This window comes from Argentina anserina, chromosome 2, assembly GCF_933775445.1.
Source record: "Argentina anserina chromosome 2, drPotAnse1.1, whole genome shotgun sequence".
In the NCBI taxonomy this organism is placed as follows: domain Eukaryota; kingdom Viridiplantae; phylum Streptophyta; class Magnoliopsida; order Rosales; family Rosaceae; genus Argentina; species Argentina anserina.
This window is the reverse complement of record NC_065873.1, coordinates 11,050,318-11,065,243: the sequence shown is the minus strand read 5'-3', so window position 1 is coordinate 11,065,243 and position 14,926 is coordinate 11,050,318. Positions and strand designations below refer to the sequence as shown.

General features: G+C 37.1%; 3 protein-coding genes across 3 annotated transcripts; 1 reads left to right on the top strand and 2 right to left on the bottom strand.

Moving 5' to 3' along the window:
• Positions 1 to 23: 23 nt before the first annotated feature.
• LOC126782733 (leucine-rich repeat receptor-like tyrosine-protein kinase PXC3) lies at positions 24 to 3,407 on the bottom strand. Its single transcript, XM_050508041.1, has 2 exons — positions 705 to 3,407; positions 24 to 558 (listed from the first exon to the last, which is right to left on the bottom strand). Exons 1-2 carry the CDS (start codon positions 3,268 to 3,270, stop codon positions 260 to 262), a joined length of 2,865 nt encoding a protein of 954 aa, XP_050363998.1. The 5' UTR covers positions 3,271 to 3,407; the 3' UTR covers positions 24 to 259.
• A 2,895-nt stretch (positions 3,408 to 6,302) lies between these two features.
• LOC126782218 (uncharacterized) lies at positions 6,303 to 7,116 on the top strand. The gene is made up of 2 exons (XM_050507428.1): positions 6,303 to 6,323; positions 6,434 to 7,116. The coding sequence occupies exon 2, from the start codon at positions 6,447 to 6,449 to the stop codon at positions 6,942 to 6,944; it is 498 nt and encodes a 165-aa protein (XP_050363385.1). The 5' UTR covers positions 6,303 to 6,323; positions 6,434 to 6,446; the 3' UTR covers positions 6,945 to 7,116.
• LOC126782217 (uncharacterized) lies at positions 7,093 to 13,622 on the bottom strand. The gene is made up of 7 exons (XM_050507427.1): positions 13,343 to 13,622; positions 12,297 to 13,049; positions 11,063 to 11,415; positions 9,511 to 9,722; positions 8,268 to 8,524; positions 7,985 to 8,163; positions 7,093 to 7,649 (listed from the first exon to the last, which is right to left on the bottom strand). The coding sequence occupies exons 1-7, from the start codon at positions 13,584 to 13,586 to the stop codon at positions 7,566 to 7,568; spliced, it is 2,082 nt and encodes a 693-aa protein (XP_050363384.1). The 5' UTR covers positions 13,587 to 13,622; the 3' UTR covers positions 7,093 to 7,565.
• Positions 13,623 to 14,926: the final 1,304 nt, after the last annotated feature.

Genomic DNA, 14,926 nt, shown 5'->3' with positions numbered 1-14,926 from the left:
CAGTGGAACCACACCCATTCCAGTATATCAATACCTCTGTAGCAGTGTTTTTTGCTTTTCATTTGATGGAGTTCATTAATATTTAGCACATAGGTTTTTTAGGTTATTAAATATACATCACTTCCTATAGCTTCTACATCCTTCAGAAGAATCACTCACACCCTACTACTTACTACCTGGAGGAACACACAAAACCCTTAATTTTATTTGTATACGTAAAACTACTTAATATATGTACTTCAAGTTGTGCCTTGATACTTTATCTTGCATTCAGAAGCATCCTAAGAACGCTCTTCATTCTTGGCCTTGCTTCTGGTGATGCAGTAACACAACCTAGAGCAACTTTCAGTACAGTTAGCATCTGGCTTCTGATGGCACTTGAGGTTCTGCTGATTGTAGAATCAAGAAGCTTATCATGCTGCCCTGAGTTACGCAGTACCCAATTGGCCAACTCAATCCCTTCACTAACTGCAGGCTTTCCTGTCAGCAATTCAAGCAGAATTACCCCAAAGCTGTAGATGTTGCCGGCCACAGTTACCCTCATAGTGTATGCATACTCTGCCACCAAAACCCAAGATAAGTTCAAAGACGATAAAAAAACCATTCCCTAAATCCACCAAACTAAAGAAATATACGAATAAAATAAAGTTTCACTGGGAAATGAATGAGAAATGAAATTTATCACTTGCAATAAAGATACTAACCTGGAGGAATATAACCAACAGAACCAGCAACAGTAGAAACGCTTCCAGTGCTCTTTGAGGGGTCAATCACTTTGCAGAGCTCGGCATCTCCAATAAGAGGCTCTTTGAGTGACTTGAGAAAAATGCTTCGGCTTGACAGGTCTAGGAGGAGTATTGGACCTGAGGTGCATCCATGAAGAAAAGCAAGACCCTGAGCTATTCCAACTGCAGAACTGTATCTACTTGCCCAATCCATGGCATTGTCTGAGCTACAATGAAGAGCATAAAAAAGGGTGCCTTTTGGAGCAAACTCATAGAGCAGATAAGCACTGTCAGCAGTTGTAACATAGGCCAGAGGAGTCATGACATTGGAGTTGGTCAGTTTTCCAAATATCTGTAAATCGTTCTCGAATCTGTCGTGGCTTCCCAGTTGGAATATCTTGTCAGTCCAGTTCAGTTTCTTGACAAAATAACTTGATCCGGACGGCATGGTGGCTTTGTAGTAAGTTGAAAACCTAGTTTTCAGCTCAATGTTTGAGGGGTCAGATACTACTTCCATGGCTGTAGTGAAATCGATACTTGATCTGTGAATTGCGTTGGCAGTTAAGAGACTATCTTGGAGGACCTCAGGACGAGGAAGATCTTCCCCTGAGTCGACTTGTTCATCATTAACCCTGTAACTGTGCCGTGATAGTGATATAGCAAGTATGGCAATGGCTACAATAGCAACAACAGCAGCTACAACTGCAAGAGCAATTGGCAATGCCTTTGAATTTCGTTTCTTTGCTATTGAGGGTGTTGTTGCATTGATCAAACCCGAATTTCCAGTTGTGTTGACTATGACCCGAGAATTGAAGCTTGGAATAACTCCAGAAAGCTGATTGTTAGATAGTATCAACTGTGTCAATGCTGCCAATTGATTAGTAAAAAATGAGGGTATCTGACCTGAGAACTTGTTGTTAGATAGATCCAAAATTTCTAATCCAGTTAGACTGGAAAGATGGGTAGGAATTGGTCCTTCAAAACGGTTGCTGCTGAGATTCAGAGTAATCTGCAAAGATGTTGGCATCCTCGGAATGTCACCACTCAAGAAATTGTGACCAAGTTGGAGTTCCAACAGATAACTCATGGTGGCAATAGTGTTTGGGATGGAACCACTGAGATTGTTGCCTTGTAAGTTCATGTTGATAAGCTTCTGCAACTTTGAAACTTCTGTTGGTATTGAACCACTCAGAGCATTCCAGCTAATATTCAGAACAGATAGGTTCGGTAGTCTAGTAATCTGAGTTGGGATTTCTCCACCAAGATTGTTAGATTGAAGCTTCAACACTTGTAGCTCAGTGAGGTTCCCCAACTGCGGCGGCAAAGCCCCAATTAGTCCATTCTGAGCCAAGTTCAACAGTGCCAATTTTCTGCAAGAACCCAGTTCAGGAGGTATGGGTCCATTCAGCTTGTTGTTTTCCAGTTCCAAGTATACCAAGTTCTGGAGTGTTGCAGAAGGTATCATCCCAACAAGTGAATTGTTTCCCAATCTCAACCGAACCAGATTCGGAGACAGAGGCGTGGGTATTGATCCCTGCAACAAGTTATTAGACAAATCCACGGTCTCTAAATTTAAATTCGATGGAGACAAAAGGTCTGATGGAAGCATCCCACTTAAGCTGTTGTAGCTCAGGTCCAAATTCTGGAGATGTTTTGTAATCCCACCAGGAACTGCTCCTCCAAACTTGTTAGAATTCGCTGCAAACCGCCTGAGGCTTGTAATATTAGAAAGGCTTTGTGGGATTTTGCCACTCAAGCTATTGGAAGATAGTATCAGAAACTCTAACTTGGACAGCACTCCAAAATTCTCAGGAACTGAACCAGAAAGATTATTTGCGCTGAAATCAATCCGAGTCAAATTACCGTAGCCCAGAATTTCACTTGGAATTCTCCCTTGAAATGTATTGGCAGAAAGCACAAGCTCCTCCAAGAGCATGGATTTCCCAAGTTGAGTAGGGATAGTCCCACTGAAATGGTTGAAGCCAAGGTTAAAGCTTCTAAGCCTAACCAATCCACCCAAGTCTGATTCAATGGCTCCACTCATCTTATTATGAGAAAGATCCAACGACTCCAACCCAACAAAACCAGTAAAGTCAGGTAAAGAACCGGCCAGATTGTTGAAACTGAAATTGAGTAGCTTCAGTCCATCTATGTTCCCACAAGCTGTGAGAAACCCAGATGGGATTGTGCTCAGACGGTTTTCCGACACATCAACAATCTGCAAAGACCCAAGCTGGCATAGAACTGGGAGGAAATCTGAGGAAGAAAGAGAAAACTTGGACAGGGTAATATGGATTACGGATGAGTTGGTGGGTGGATCGCACTCGACTCCTTTCCATAGACATGGGTTTGGCTCAGTGTTGATGTTCCATGGAACACTGCTACCTGAACTGTTTAGACTCTTGGAGATATTGATCATGGTGGTTTTTTGGGTTGAGGATAGTTCAGACAAGGCCACAGGAATAATAAGAGAATAACAAAACAACAAGAAGTGGAAGAAACAAGAGTACCTTGCCATTGTGAGCTGTGAATGAGAATGAAACATTGGTTATGTTATGTGTTTTCAGGTTGGTGCAGTAGTAAGAGTCTAGGAGGCATAGAAGAAAGAGAAGAAGAGAAGGTGGTGGAAATTTGTGGCAGAGAAGAAGAAGAGTTTGGGCGTATGAGGAGGGGAGTTGACTGGGACTGCTGTACTGGGGGAGACTGAGGACAAAGATTAGACTAAAACCAGAGTGGTGCTTGCTCTGCATTTTCTTTCTTTCAAATTTCATTTTCAGAGTGGAACCCATGCTTGACTAAAACATTAGAGAAACGCGTATGGTGTTACTCCATGACGGAAAGACTTGACACAACCACGTCCAAAGTCCAAACTGCAACTTCCATTAGAGATTCATCGATTAATCAAGTAATACCAAAATGATTGGGTCAATAAAAATGAAATTGTGTAGGACCAGTGCTGTGTTTCTGATATATATCAAATTGAACCGGTGTCTTTTGTTTTACAGGAAATGCGGCTTCTAGTCGTACCTCTTTTATTGCTAAATATACTTTTATGAATTTTTTTATAAAACTTCAAGTTTTATTCATTATCATCACTATCTACATCTTATATTTTTCCTTTTGTCGTTATATTGTTATCATCGTCGTTTATAGAATTATTAAAAGTATATGAGAAGGTAAATGCTTTAAAAATCAAATTAATAATAAGTTATAAATTAAAATTACATTACCAATTGCAATGGTTCACAAATCATTGAAACCAAAATTTTGAAACTTTCATAGGATTCCAGCCATGATTAGATCAAGCTTGCAACTTTTGTATTATGCTTTTATAGATCGATCTGTTTCTCGTACGATCCATGTTTTTGAAAGACCCCTTACCATAATTTTAATCTATCTGTTTGCCACTCTCTTTGTGTGAATATTTTCATTAAAGGATTTATCATCTAGTCATTTTCATTTTTTTAAAATTATAAAGGGTAAATTAGGATTTTTAAAATTATCAAAAATTAGGAGGTTTATATAACAATTTAAGTGTGCAAATAGAACCTCCCAAACATAGGCGTAGCTACAGGACACCATAGGGGTCAATTGACCCTCTTCACTAGCTTGACAATTATGTTATGCCTTGGATTTTTACTTTGATCTAAGAGCAATATAAACCATTTGATTCATTTTGCCTCCTCTAATGTGATTATAAATTTATTCACTTTCGACTAGATTATAAGATTGAAGCAAATCAATGTCTATAGAATTTTCTCATCATTGTCGTTCTCTCCTTTATTTGGTTTATCTCATACATACTATAGTGTATTTCCTATTCTTTTTAATATCTTATTTTTTACTAATATTTCGGCAATAACAACTAATGTGTACCTACATGGCTACTGGGCTACACATGCAGTTGGGTCATTTAATTTGCAAAATCGTTACTATATATATAAGTTTGACCCTCTCTTAATAAAATTTCTGGCTACGCCACTACTCCCAAGTAAACACAATATAAAAAAAAAGAATAGAGGAAAATAATCTATGATAATTTTAGTGCCATACTTGATCGAACTAGAACAATAACCACCAATCTGTCCAAGTCTTTTGCTCCATTGTGCTAAGGGCCTTCCTTTCTGTTTAACGAGTTAGTTGATCCATGTCTTTGACTTGCCGGATCTCGCACAACATATTCCACACGATCTCTGCTATTATAAAGTGAAGGGTTAAAATTCTCCAAATCAATAACAGACGCCACCTTTCTTATGTTATCCTCATAAATAAATGTACACAGAGAGAATTATGTCCATCTCACACTTCATATTAAACAAAATTACATAAAATATTTTCTTCTAAGAATAATTTCAAATAATTTGACAAACAAAACTTCAAAATGATCAAAAGAAAAAAAAATTCAACGGTTTTTTTTTTTGAGGTCACCTAAATTCACCGGTTCGTCGTGAGGGCTTAGAGAAAGCTTAAAGACAAAACGAAATGGAAGTAAAATGAGCAGCCATTGGAAACAAGCACCACACTGCAAAGGAGAAAGGTATAAGAAAAGAAAAATTCCTATAGTAATCGCTGTATTTCTTGTGTTTACTTCTGCATAATATATCTTGCCAAATCATAATTTATACTATTAATAATTTAAACACATTTTTCAACTAAAACAGACGTGAAATTACATAACGATCCTTATACCATATATTAGTTTATAACAAACTACTCAAAAATACCGGACAACAATTTAGTTTACAAATAACTTACTACTTAATTTGATAGAACAAATAAGAACCAAAACATATGCAATATGGTACTTAAATAAAAGCTCATGACATAAGAAACAAGTTTATATATTAGCTCACCTCCAAATTACCAGTGGTTTGACAGAAAAACTTAAATTTACCAGACTAAACTACAAAAGAGGAGAGAGAAACTTGTTAAATCTGAGAGCGGCAGTTAATAATTTTCACGAAATTAAGAATATTTTAGACATTTTCACATGAATTACTTAATCCGCTTTGTCAACTTATTTTTTTGGACTTGGGCTTATGTCATAATTTATATAAGAAATATGAAAAGTGAGTTTTTAGGTAATTCAAATGTTGTCTATACTACTGAGTAATTTTTAAGTTAGTTTAAAATTGTCTTAAATATTGAAAGGGTATTTTTATAAATATAATATAAAGATAAAATAGTAAATAGAAAGAAGTAGGTAGACACAAATTATTCCATTAACTTCTCATCTATCTCTGATTTAATCGTATAACCGTTGGTATTTATTAATTATAAAAATATGAATACCAACATATTACATAACACCTAATATTGAGATCGGCCATCAAAGAATATTGAGCCCAACAATCATTTCCCGTACACAACATCTTCCGGTACACAAGAAACAGAGTGAAAACTGCCAAGTCATCAAAAACGATTGGATCAGAAAATAATCATACTAGATCAAGTGAATAAGGTCCACTAGTGGTACTTTGAAAATTCAACCATGATTACGTAACCTGAGTCTTGTCAAGCCTAAATGAAAGAAAATATAACAAAAAATTAACAAGTCACCTGCAGAAGCAGTTGAACTAAAACTTGAGGAACAACCTTGTGAGTCAACAACCGGTACCACCCAATAAAACCCAAGCCAACTCCACTTCCATATATATGTATTAATCCTTGTCTTCATAACTAGTTAATCTTTGTGTGTGTTATTTCAGTGTTCTTGTTTTCATGGCCACAGAAGATTTCAGCTTCCCCACAGTGCACAAAAGCAGTAGTACTAGAAGCATTGATTTCCCTCCTTTCTGGAGACCATCTCCCTGCACAGATTATCGCCCTGATGATGAAGATGATCACTCTACTCCGGCGAAGAATTGTAAGCAGAGGCAGAGGCAGAGCCATGCATGCATCGTGGGGGCTGATGATGATCAGATAATAGTTGGTACTCGTGTTCAAGACCAGGAGGAGAAAATGGACATGCTATGGGAGGATTTCAACGAGGAATTGTATCCGGTAAGGTCAACTTCATCGGATTACAATATCTCCGGCGACATGCTGCAGTTGGGCTGTGTAGGTCTTGGTGCTTTAAATTTCCCCAGATCTAATGCTGCCGCAACTAGTAGCACCATTACAAGCCCAGGTGTGGTTCTGATGGTCAAAGTACTGAAAAGGCTGTTCTTCCTCCATAATTCTCATCATCACAACCTCAAGAAACCTGCAAGACAGTGATCACATCTGCCTCACCCTGTCATCATAAGTTGTATATTTGCATATCGTTTGACACACATACTATATTTTCTGTTTCAGAATAAGTAATGCAGCCAAGTAAGCGAATGTAAAAATGGAGAAAACAATGATCATATGGTATCAGCTAAAATTGTACAATACCAGTTACTGAGAATTTTTATACAGTACATGCTTTTTCCCCTTTGTCTGAATATATAGTACATCCTAGAATGACTCAGTTACAAAAACAACATAACTCCAATATCCTTTTCCAGTGTACGAGAAGGGAAAAAGAAAATAAGGACCAATTTTGAACAAAAGGCAAAATAAAACTATGATTGAGATATAGTGGTCGTTGTCCTAAGGTGTATCAGCTACTTCACTTGCATCCTGAAGGGCAATGAATGAAAAAATGGGATGAATACAACAGCGTTAAGGATCTCCTCTACGTATGTAGGGCTCAGTGGTCGAAGCAATTGCAGCAATGGTTTACTTCTACCCCAGTAACAGACTTATGACTACAAAATCCTCATGTGTGGCACATAGAAGGTCAGCAATCTGCTACACTGGCCAAACAGCAGCCATAGAATAGATCTCACCGAAAAGGAAAATCTTGAAGACATTCTACACCGTGGCACTTTGCTTAGTAACCTTCTTCTCTTCTGACCTGTGTCGAAACAACTTAGCTATGGCTCTTCTCTCACAGTCCTGCAACATTGGGAATCAAAGAAAACATATTGAATTTCGGTCTATAATATATTCTTGTTTCAAAACAGTATTCATATATGTATCTGGGATCATTATGCATAAAGAAACATTCTATGTTACAAACCGCGTCAAGTCTACACAACTTTTTTCATAACGTTTAATCAATCACCACAGCAGCCTGTGAAGATTAAATGTCCTTATCCATAAGGAACCAACCATTTTTTTATTTTTTGTTGAGGAGCGAAAATTGCTACAGTCAGTTTTTACTTGAGTCTGATTTATTCACGTAGTTCCCATTCATTTTTCTGTGAGAATGATTCTACAGAGATCCTCACCTTGAACATATTGAGACGAAATGGTTTTTCAGGGTTCATCCTTCTTAATTTCTGGTATGTATAGGCAAAACTTAGCTGATCCCGAGGAGTAAACCGCTCAACCTCATTAAACCAAAGACAGGAAAACAGATTTGACATTGGAGTGTGTGCCCGGATGATAAAAGAACCTTCTGGTACATCTGCAGATGTGAGAAAAAATATACATCAGAATGGTAAAAGTGCATTGCATCCACAATATATATTGAAAATATTCCTACTGCTTTGTCCAAAAAAGAGTTCATACTGCTGGGGAGAAGCTTATTTGGATCCAATGCATTAAATCTTGTGAGGCCATCAGCCTGGTAGAATGCAAACTGTTCATCTATGATGGTATGATTATACTTGTTCAATTTTTTATTCTGCGCAACCTCTTCCCATACACAGTGCCGATCATAGTGATTCGAAATTGCATACTCATGACCTTTTCGCCACAAAAAGTATTCCAATATGAGTAAGGGGTCAAGTTGAAGACGCAGCTTGCTGTCCAACCATATTGAATACCTGAAGTATCAAGCAGTAATTTAGGAAATCAATCAAACAAATAGACAAGTCCTATTATATTAATATACTTCTGTGGAGAACACAAAAACTGTGATTCAAACAAACCATGGCACTATAACTCATAAATGCATCTAGCTGGTACTCTATAAGATTAAACAGGGATAAAACAATAAGATCAAGACGAAGTAAATGTTCTTACATTATAAATAATCCATATCTACCAACTACCTAAGCAACTGTTGTTAACTCGAATTCTATTAATCTGCGATCTGCTTTAGCCTTTAGTTGCTACTTACCACCATTGTACAGCAACTCAAACTTAATTTCGAGATTCCTTTTGTTATTCCATAGTCAGCTACAGAACTCACGTTTGACATAATGAATTAAGCTCAAGTATTCAAACTCTGTACTTCACTTTGTATCTGTAATGAGCAGTATACAAAGGGATGGAGGATTCTAAGTGCTTGAGCCACTTTGCTTGAGCAGAATTTGGAGTACAGTGAAAGTTATGTAAGAAAAATTTAAAAATTATGTGGGTGTAGCTCTAGAGAAACTTTAAGGTTTGGTAGCTTAATTGTCCAGGTCATCTGTAAGTTCTCTCCTTCTTTAAAAAGCTATCATGGTAAGAACCCACATATATCCTACTACAAGAAGTTATACTCAATAACAAAATCTGAATACGGTGAGTAATGACATTTTTCTTGAACTCTCTACCATGTTCTCTAAATTTGTACACTAGCTTTGCAATTATAAACCTTCCAACCAAAACAGTCATTCAAACTGAACCCCAAATATCCTTCACAATGCTCTTGTATATAGGCACATAAATACAAATGCATAAAATGTATGCAGATAACATTTTTAGCATACATAATATATAGAAATCAATTGAAAAAAAAATTCATGCAAAGTAAGCATTCCTTCAGACTCTAGACTATGCTACCTAGAAAGCCACAATCAGTACTTGTTACTGTTCTTATTCTCACCTTGCAGAAGGAAAAAGCCTATGAGGCAAAAGCTTTGGTATCTTTCCCACTCTCCGCATATCGGTATATGGTAGGTTCTTCACCACAACAATCTTCCACAAACCAATAAAACCTATTGTATCTAGTGTTTGCCCTTCTGAAGAAAGGGTGCGCAGAGTAAGCTCATCGATGAACATAACAAAGCACACATTCTTCCTTGATAAACGAGAAACCTGAAATTACGTAAACATCAATTTAATCACCATTTAATTTATTTTTTGGGCTACCTGACATAGACAAGTAGTAGCCTTCCTCAGCAGTATACAATTTTTTGGGACTTCCTAGAAAATCTGATCATTTTTATTCAATGAAACATGACCAGCCATTCGGCACTTGCACTCAAACTTGAAGTAAAGACCCATTGGGACTCTTAAAATTCTGAAACTGAAACAGGAAGACCTAATTAAGGAAAACTTCAAACTCCTAAACTGAAACAGCAATTAGAAAAGACACGACGCAGAAACTTGATAGGACACAAAGGTTAGAGACTATTAGAATCAGCCTCAGCTTTCCCTTCCAAAGAATTTAATCAAGCCCCATGGGGAGGTAATGATTAGGTGCTCTCTCTTTCCAATTATTTCTCTGTTCACAATTAAAAGGTTTGATGTGATGTCCCCATCAATATTCTAGTAGTATTTGAGAATAATGATGTGGGCGTTGATTTGAAAAAAAATATTGGAGATGCTAGAGGGACCACATAATCTAGACCAATGTGTAAATGCACCTCATATGGTTTTAAGGTGGTAATAGAAATTGTGGTCTAATATGCATTTTCTGATTTTCCCAATAAGATCTTAGGCATCCCCAACCCTAACCTATTAGTTTTAGCTTAGGTGTTCTAATTAACAAAAATCAACATGATCAAGTAAAGCACCTATAAAACAATTGTGATTCAACTTCTGTCCTGTTCCAAAAGTAATTACAAAAACGGTAACTAAGAGGTACCCAAAATTCATGCAAAAATATACTTGTCTTACTTCCCACATGTTAGCAAAAGTGGCAGTTGAGTAGCTAAAAGACCCTACAGCCTTTCATTCCCATATCACAATGATTATTCACCAGTAGTTTCATAATGTTAAAAGCTCCAGACCTTTGCAGGACAAAAGAGCCATTTCTGTAAATATAAAAGTATATGTTGTACTTCAGAAAAAAAAAACATATATTGATGGACTTTGGGCGTTAAATTAACTTGAATTTTATAAGCCAAAAAGTAAGTCCAATGGTTGGATAATTCTTAACAAATGCATAAGTCATGTTTTTATGTATTTTATTTTAATTTTCTCCTCTTGTAAGTTGCTCATGCAACCCTGGAATGTACGAGACAATTTTGTTCTTCAGGTTTTCCTCTACTTATCCTACATCAATGACCCATCCAAACATGATAGAATGGTATCACCAGTGTAAACAGATGTTTGAAACTTGACAATCAAAACAACTTTTATCTAATAAGAAACATAAAATGGTTCAAATAATATTTCAATATGCTTTTTCACGTGAAAGAAGATTTCCTTACCATTTTACCATAAGGCATTCTCAAGCGATCTGAATTCCCAAAGATACATGAGATAACAGCAATGTGGCAACTGCTCATATAATTTGCATCATCTTCTGCCAAGTCAAATCCAGTGCTTGGAGATCCTTTAGGACCTTTGACAAAGCCACAATTAATTTTTTGATCGCGTGCCAAAAACGAATCTTCCTGTTCTTGCAAATTTTGATGCCCCGCAAATCTAGGTTCCCATTTCTCTTGTCCTTCAGGCTTGGCTTCTATATCAGTATACTGCAGGGAAAATCTTGCAAACTTTCTACTTTCTAAAGGCTCTATTATCTGTGCAGTAGAATTTAAGAGCTTCATCACACAAGAACCTGCAGATTTTCAAAGTGAATATCATTCAAACCCAAGCCAGACCAGACAATTAAATAAATTTCTCCAGCCAGTGATGGTCTACTAAAAATCATTTACTTTTGCAGACTATCTCTAAGATTTATACATGTAATTTAAGCTGCAAACACCACACCTAAAGTTTGTTCCTTCAGAAGAGATGCTGAAACGGATATCACCATCACCTAAAATACTATGACATTACAACAGAAGTCCTCAATATACATAGGCAACATTCTAGCACGCATTCACTCATTGCTGAGCCATATTTGGATCTTCCCGTTGTTTCCTAGTGTATGTTGATTTTTGGCACTAAGTTGTAGTTCTTTAATCAGGCATACTTAGAAAGGCTTTTTTTTTAGTAATTCATCACATAAGGTCCTTTAAAATTAATTAAGTTGTTCATCCCTATGGTCATGACTGGTTGGGAACTCTTCAAGAACATGGAAGTATCAAAAGTAGAGGGGTATTCAGAGCCTTCGTCCTTTTAATTTTTTGTTTAATCTTTTCCCCAAGTAATAGAACTAAAAAGTAGGGAAAGAATGGGACTGCTGAGGGTTCACTCACCAAATATTACGGATATACAGAAACGACAGTGTTTACAAACTTGCAAAATGAATCACCTTTGTCTGTTGTAGCCTTTATATTCTATCCTTTAATATTTCTTGTGTGTAGAAAATGACTTGCAAACAGAAACAGACAGTATTTCAAAAGGATCTAAAGATCTTGAAACAGAAGTGAAGCTAAATTTCACTTTTGCAAACTAAGTCAAAGACAGATGAATGGGAAGATAGAGAAAAATAGAGACAGTCAACAGATGGTTTACGCACATTTACACCAATCTAATGGATAAAGGATATCTTACCAGAAAACTTGCGGCGTTTTGCTTTCTTTTTTGAATCTGAGCGCGACCTTTTGGAAGTACGACTGCCAGCATGTTTAGAATTTGTTTCAACTTCATCAAGGTTCCGAGAGAACTGGGCAGAGTAATTATTGGGGACTTTCTCAACCTTCTTAGAAACATTTTTATAATTGATTCCAGAATCAGGAAGATCAATGGAGTCTCTACTACCTTGATCATTCAAATTTTCTTCACCAAAATGGTCACTGTTTTGATGTGTAGTATCATCATCCTCTTCCATCTGAGTTTCTTGAGAATCAATCCCATCATCATACTCATCATCGGCATCAATTACATCACGTCCCTTTTCCAAATATTCATCATTAGATTGCTGTTTGCTCTTCAAAGACGCCTCATACTCTGCTTCATAAATTTTCAACTCGTTGCGCCCGGCTTCATTGTACAGTCCAGCTTTCTTCTTGGAACTCCTACCAAACTCACCATTCCCCGACTTCTTGTCACTGTTCTTAACTTGGACGGGAACATCAGTCTTATGAGTAGATGATTCAGCATTCCGACCTACGGTATCATCCTCATTATAGTCATCATCCCTCCTCCTATCATCCTTATCCCAATCCCTCGAATCCCGACCGTGCATTACCGAACCCTTCCCGAACCTAAGGATCTTAGAAGTCTCGGTGCGTGTCACGTTTGTGAGAAAGTCCGAATCATTTCTCGAATCATCTTCCTGAGCACCACTAGCATTTATTTCTTCACCTGCATAGACACAAAAACACCAAACACTTGATGCCGAAAACAAGATTCCTCTTCCTTGAGCAGAAACTAACTAACTATCAAATTAAGTAACAACATCTGATTCTGAAACATAGAGCGAAATCGAAAAAGGAAATTAGAACAGCGAAAACTCGGAGCCGGATCAGTTTACTGTTGTCTAATCACTGCGATCACTATATACCTACGGCAGATCAGACAAGTCCAAATTTTCTGGATTCTAAGTTGGAAAACTGTAATGCAGTAAAGCTAGAGAGAGAGAGAGAGAGAGAGAGTACCTGTTGTGGTGGAGAAGGAGAGGTAGAAGTAAGCGAGAAGAGTAAGGAGGAGGAGTAAGGAGAGGAGGAGGAGGAGAGGAGCACAGGTGGAGATTCTAATTTGGGATCGACCCGATCGGCGAGTCCGACCCGGTTTGTGAAGAGGAGTTCGGATCCCTACAGAGACGTGATCTGGTGGTGCTTCAGCGACGCCGTTGCCACGTTGCGAGAACCTCTCCATCCCTGACTGTCTGTACTGAGCCATTCTTGCATTGTACCGTTAACTCTCTCTCTCTCTCGGTCTCTCCTATCTCTCTCTTCTCTCTCTCTCTCTCTCTTCCTGACAAACCACACCAAGCCGATTTCTACCCGTCTTTTTTTTTTTTTAAGAAACATTATGTAAAACAGTGTTATGTGACTAGATATATTTTGAGTTCTGTTGTATTCGGTCTAACTTCAAAATTCTTTATGTATTGGTTATGTTTAGGTTAGTAAAGTCGCGATTCATCTGGTCTATGCATGATTGATAGAAGAATGTGGTCATTAGAGGATATGTTTCTTTATATAAGGAAGTGACTTAAAAGAGTTGAGTGTCCCTTAATTGAGTGTGCACTTTCGTCTTGAATGAATAGGATGTTATGCATATGTATCACAAACATGATATCTAATTGGAATAGGTAGGATTAGACATGTTAGTAGTAGTTAACGTCATCTCTACATCTCTTTCATTCATCCTATTATCTATCTTGGGTTCTAGTTTGATCGATCTATTGTATATATGTTAGTTTAAGAGTAGTTTGTTAGTTCACAATCTCTAAATCCTTGTAAATTGTAATTACTTGTATATATGTATTCTTTATGCTTAGCTAATATAGATTCTACCCTCAATCCCCGACTAGAACGATCCATACTTATTCTTACTACAATCGATAGGGTTTTAAATTGAGAAGTCTTATATGCCATGTGCCTAAAAGATTTCACCAGCATGTGAGTCTAGAAGTGGTGATTGGATGATTTCTAGTTACTCAAGGATAACTATGAGATTGTCTTGTTTTAATCTTACACTTAGTACTTGTAAGAAATCTGTTTAAATTCAATCAAGGACGTCTTTGAAGTGTGCTTGACATACACAATCTGGAATGGATTTTGCCGCCAAAAAGGAGGTTGATGAGTTGGAGAAAATTCTTAATGTTGCATCAGTTTTGGAATAAAGAAAGTGGTACCAATTTGGGCATTTACTTATGTGCAGAGATAAATTTGTGCCTTCCATTCAACAAACACAAAAACTAGTGGGCAAAGCACTACTACAACACTTAAAGTATGTAGTTTTGGGTGAATGAGAGACACTTTCAGTGATCACTATTTTAGACTTTTTGAAAAAAGATGAAAATAAGTGGTTACAAGTTCCTGAAGGTCACATAACAACAATTCGATGGACCGTTGTAGATATTAAAGTTATAAGTCAAACATTGTGTATGCACCAAATTCCTCTTAATGACAATGTGAAACCAACATCTAATGCACAAAGGTGTTTGAATCCACACATGAAAGAAGTTATGTGTGCTTAAATTTGAAGCTTTATCGAGTTTCTGATAGTGAATGAGT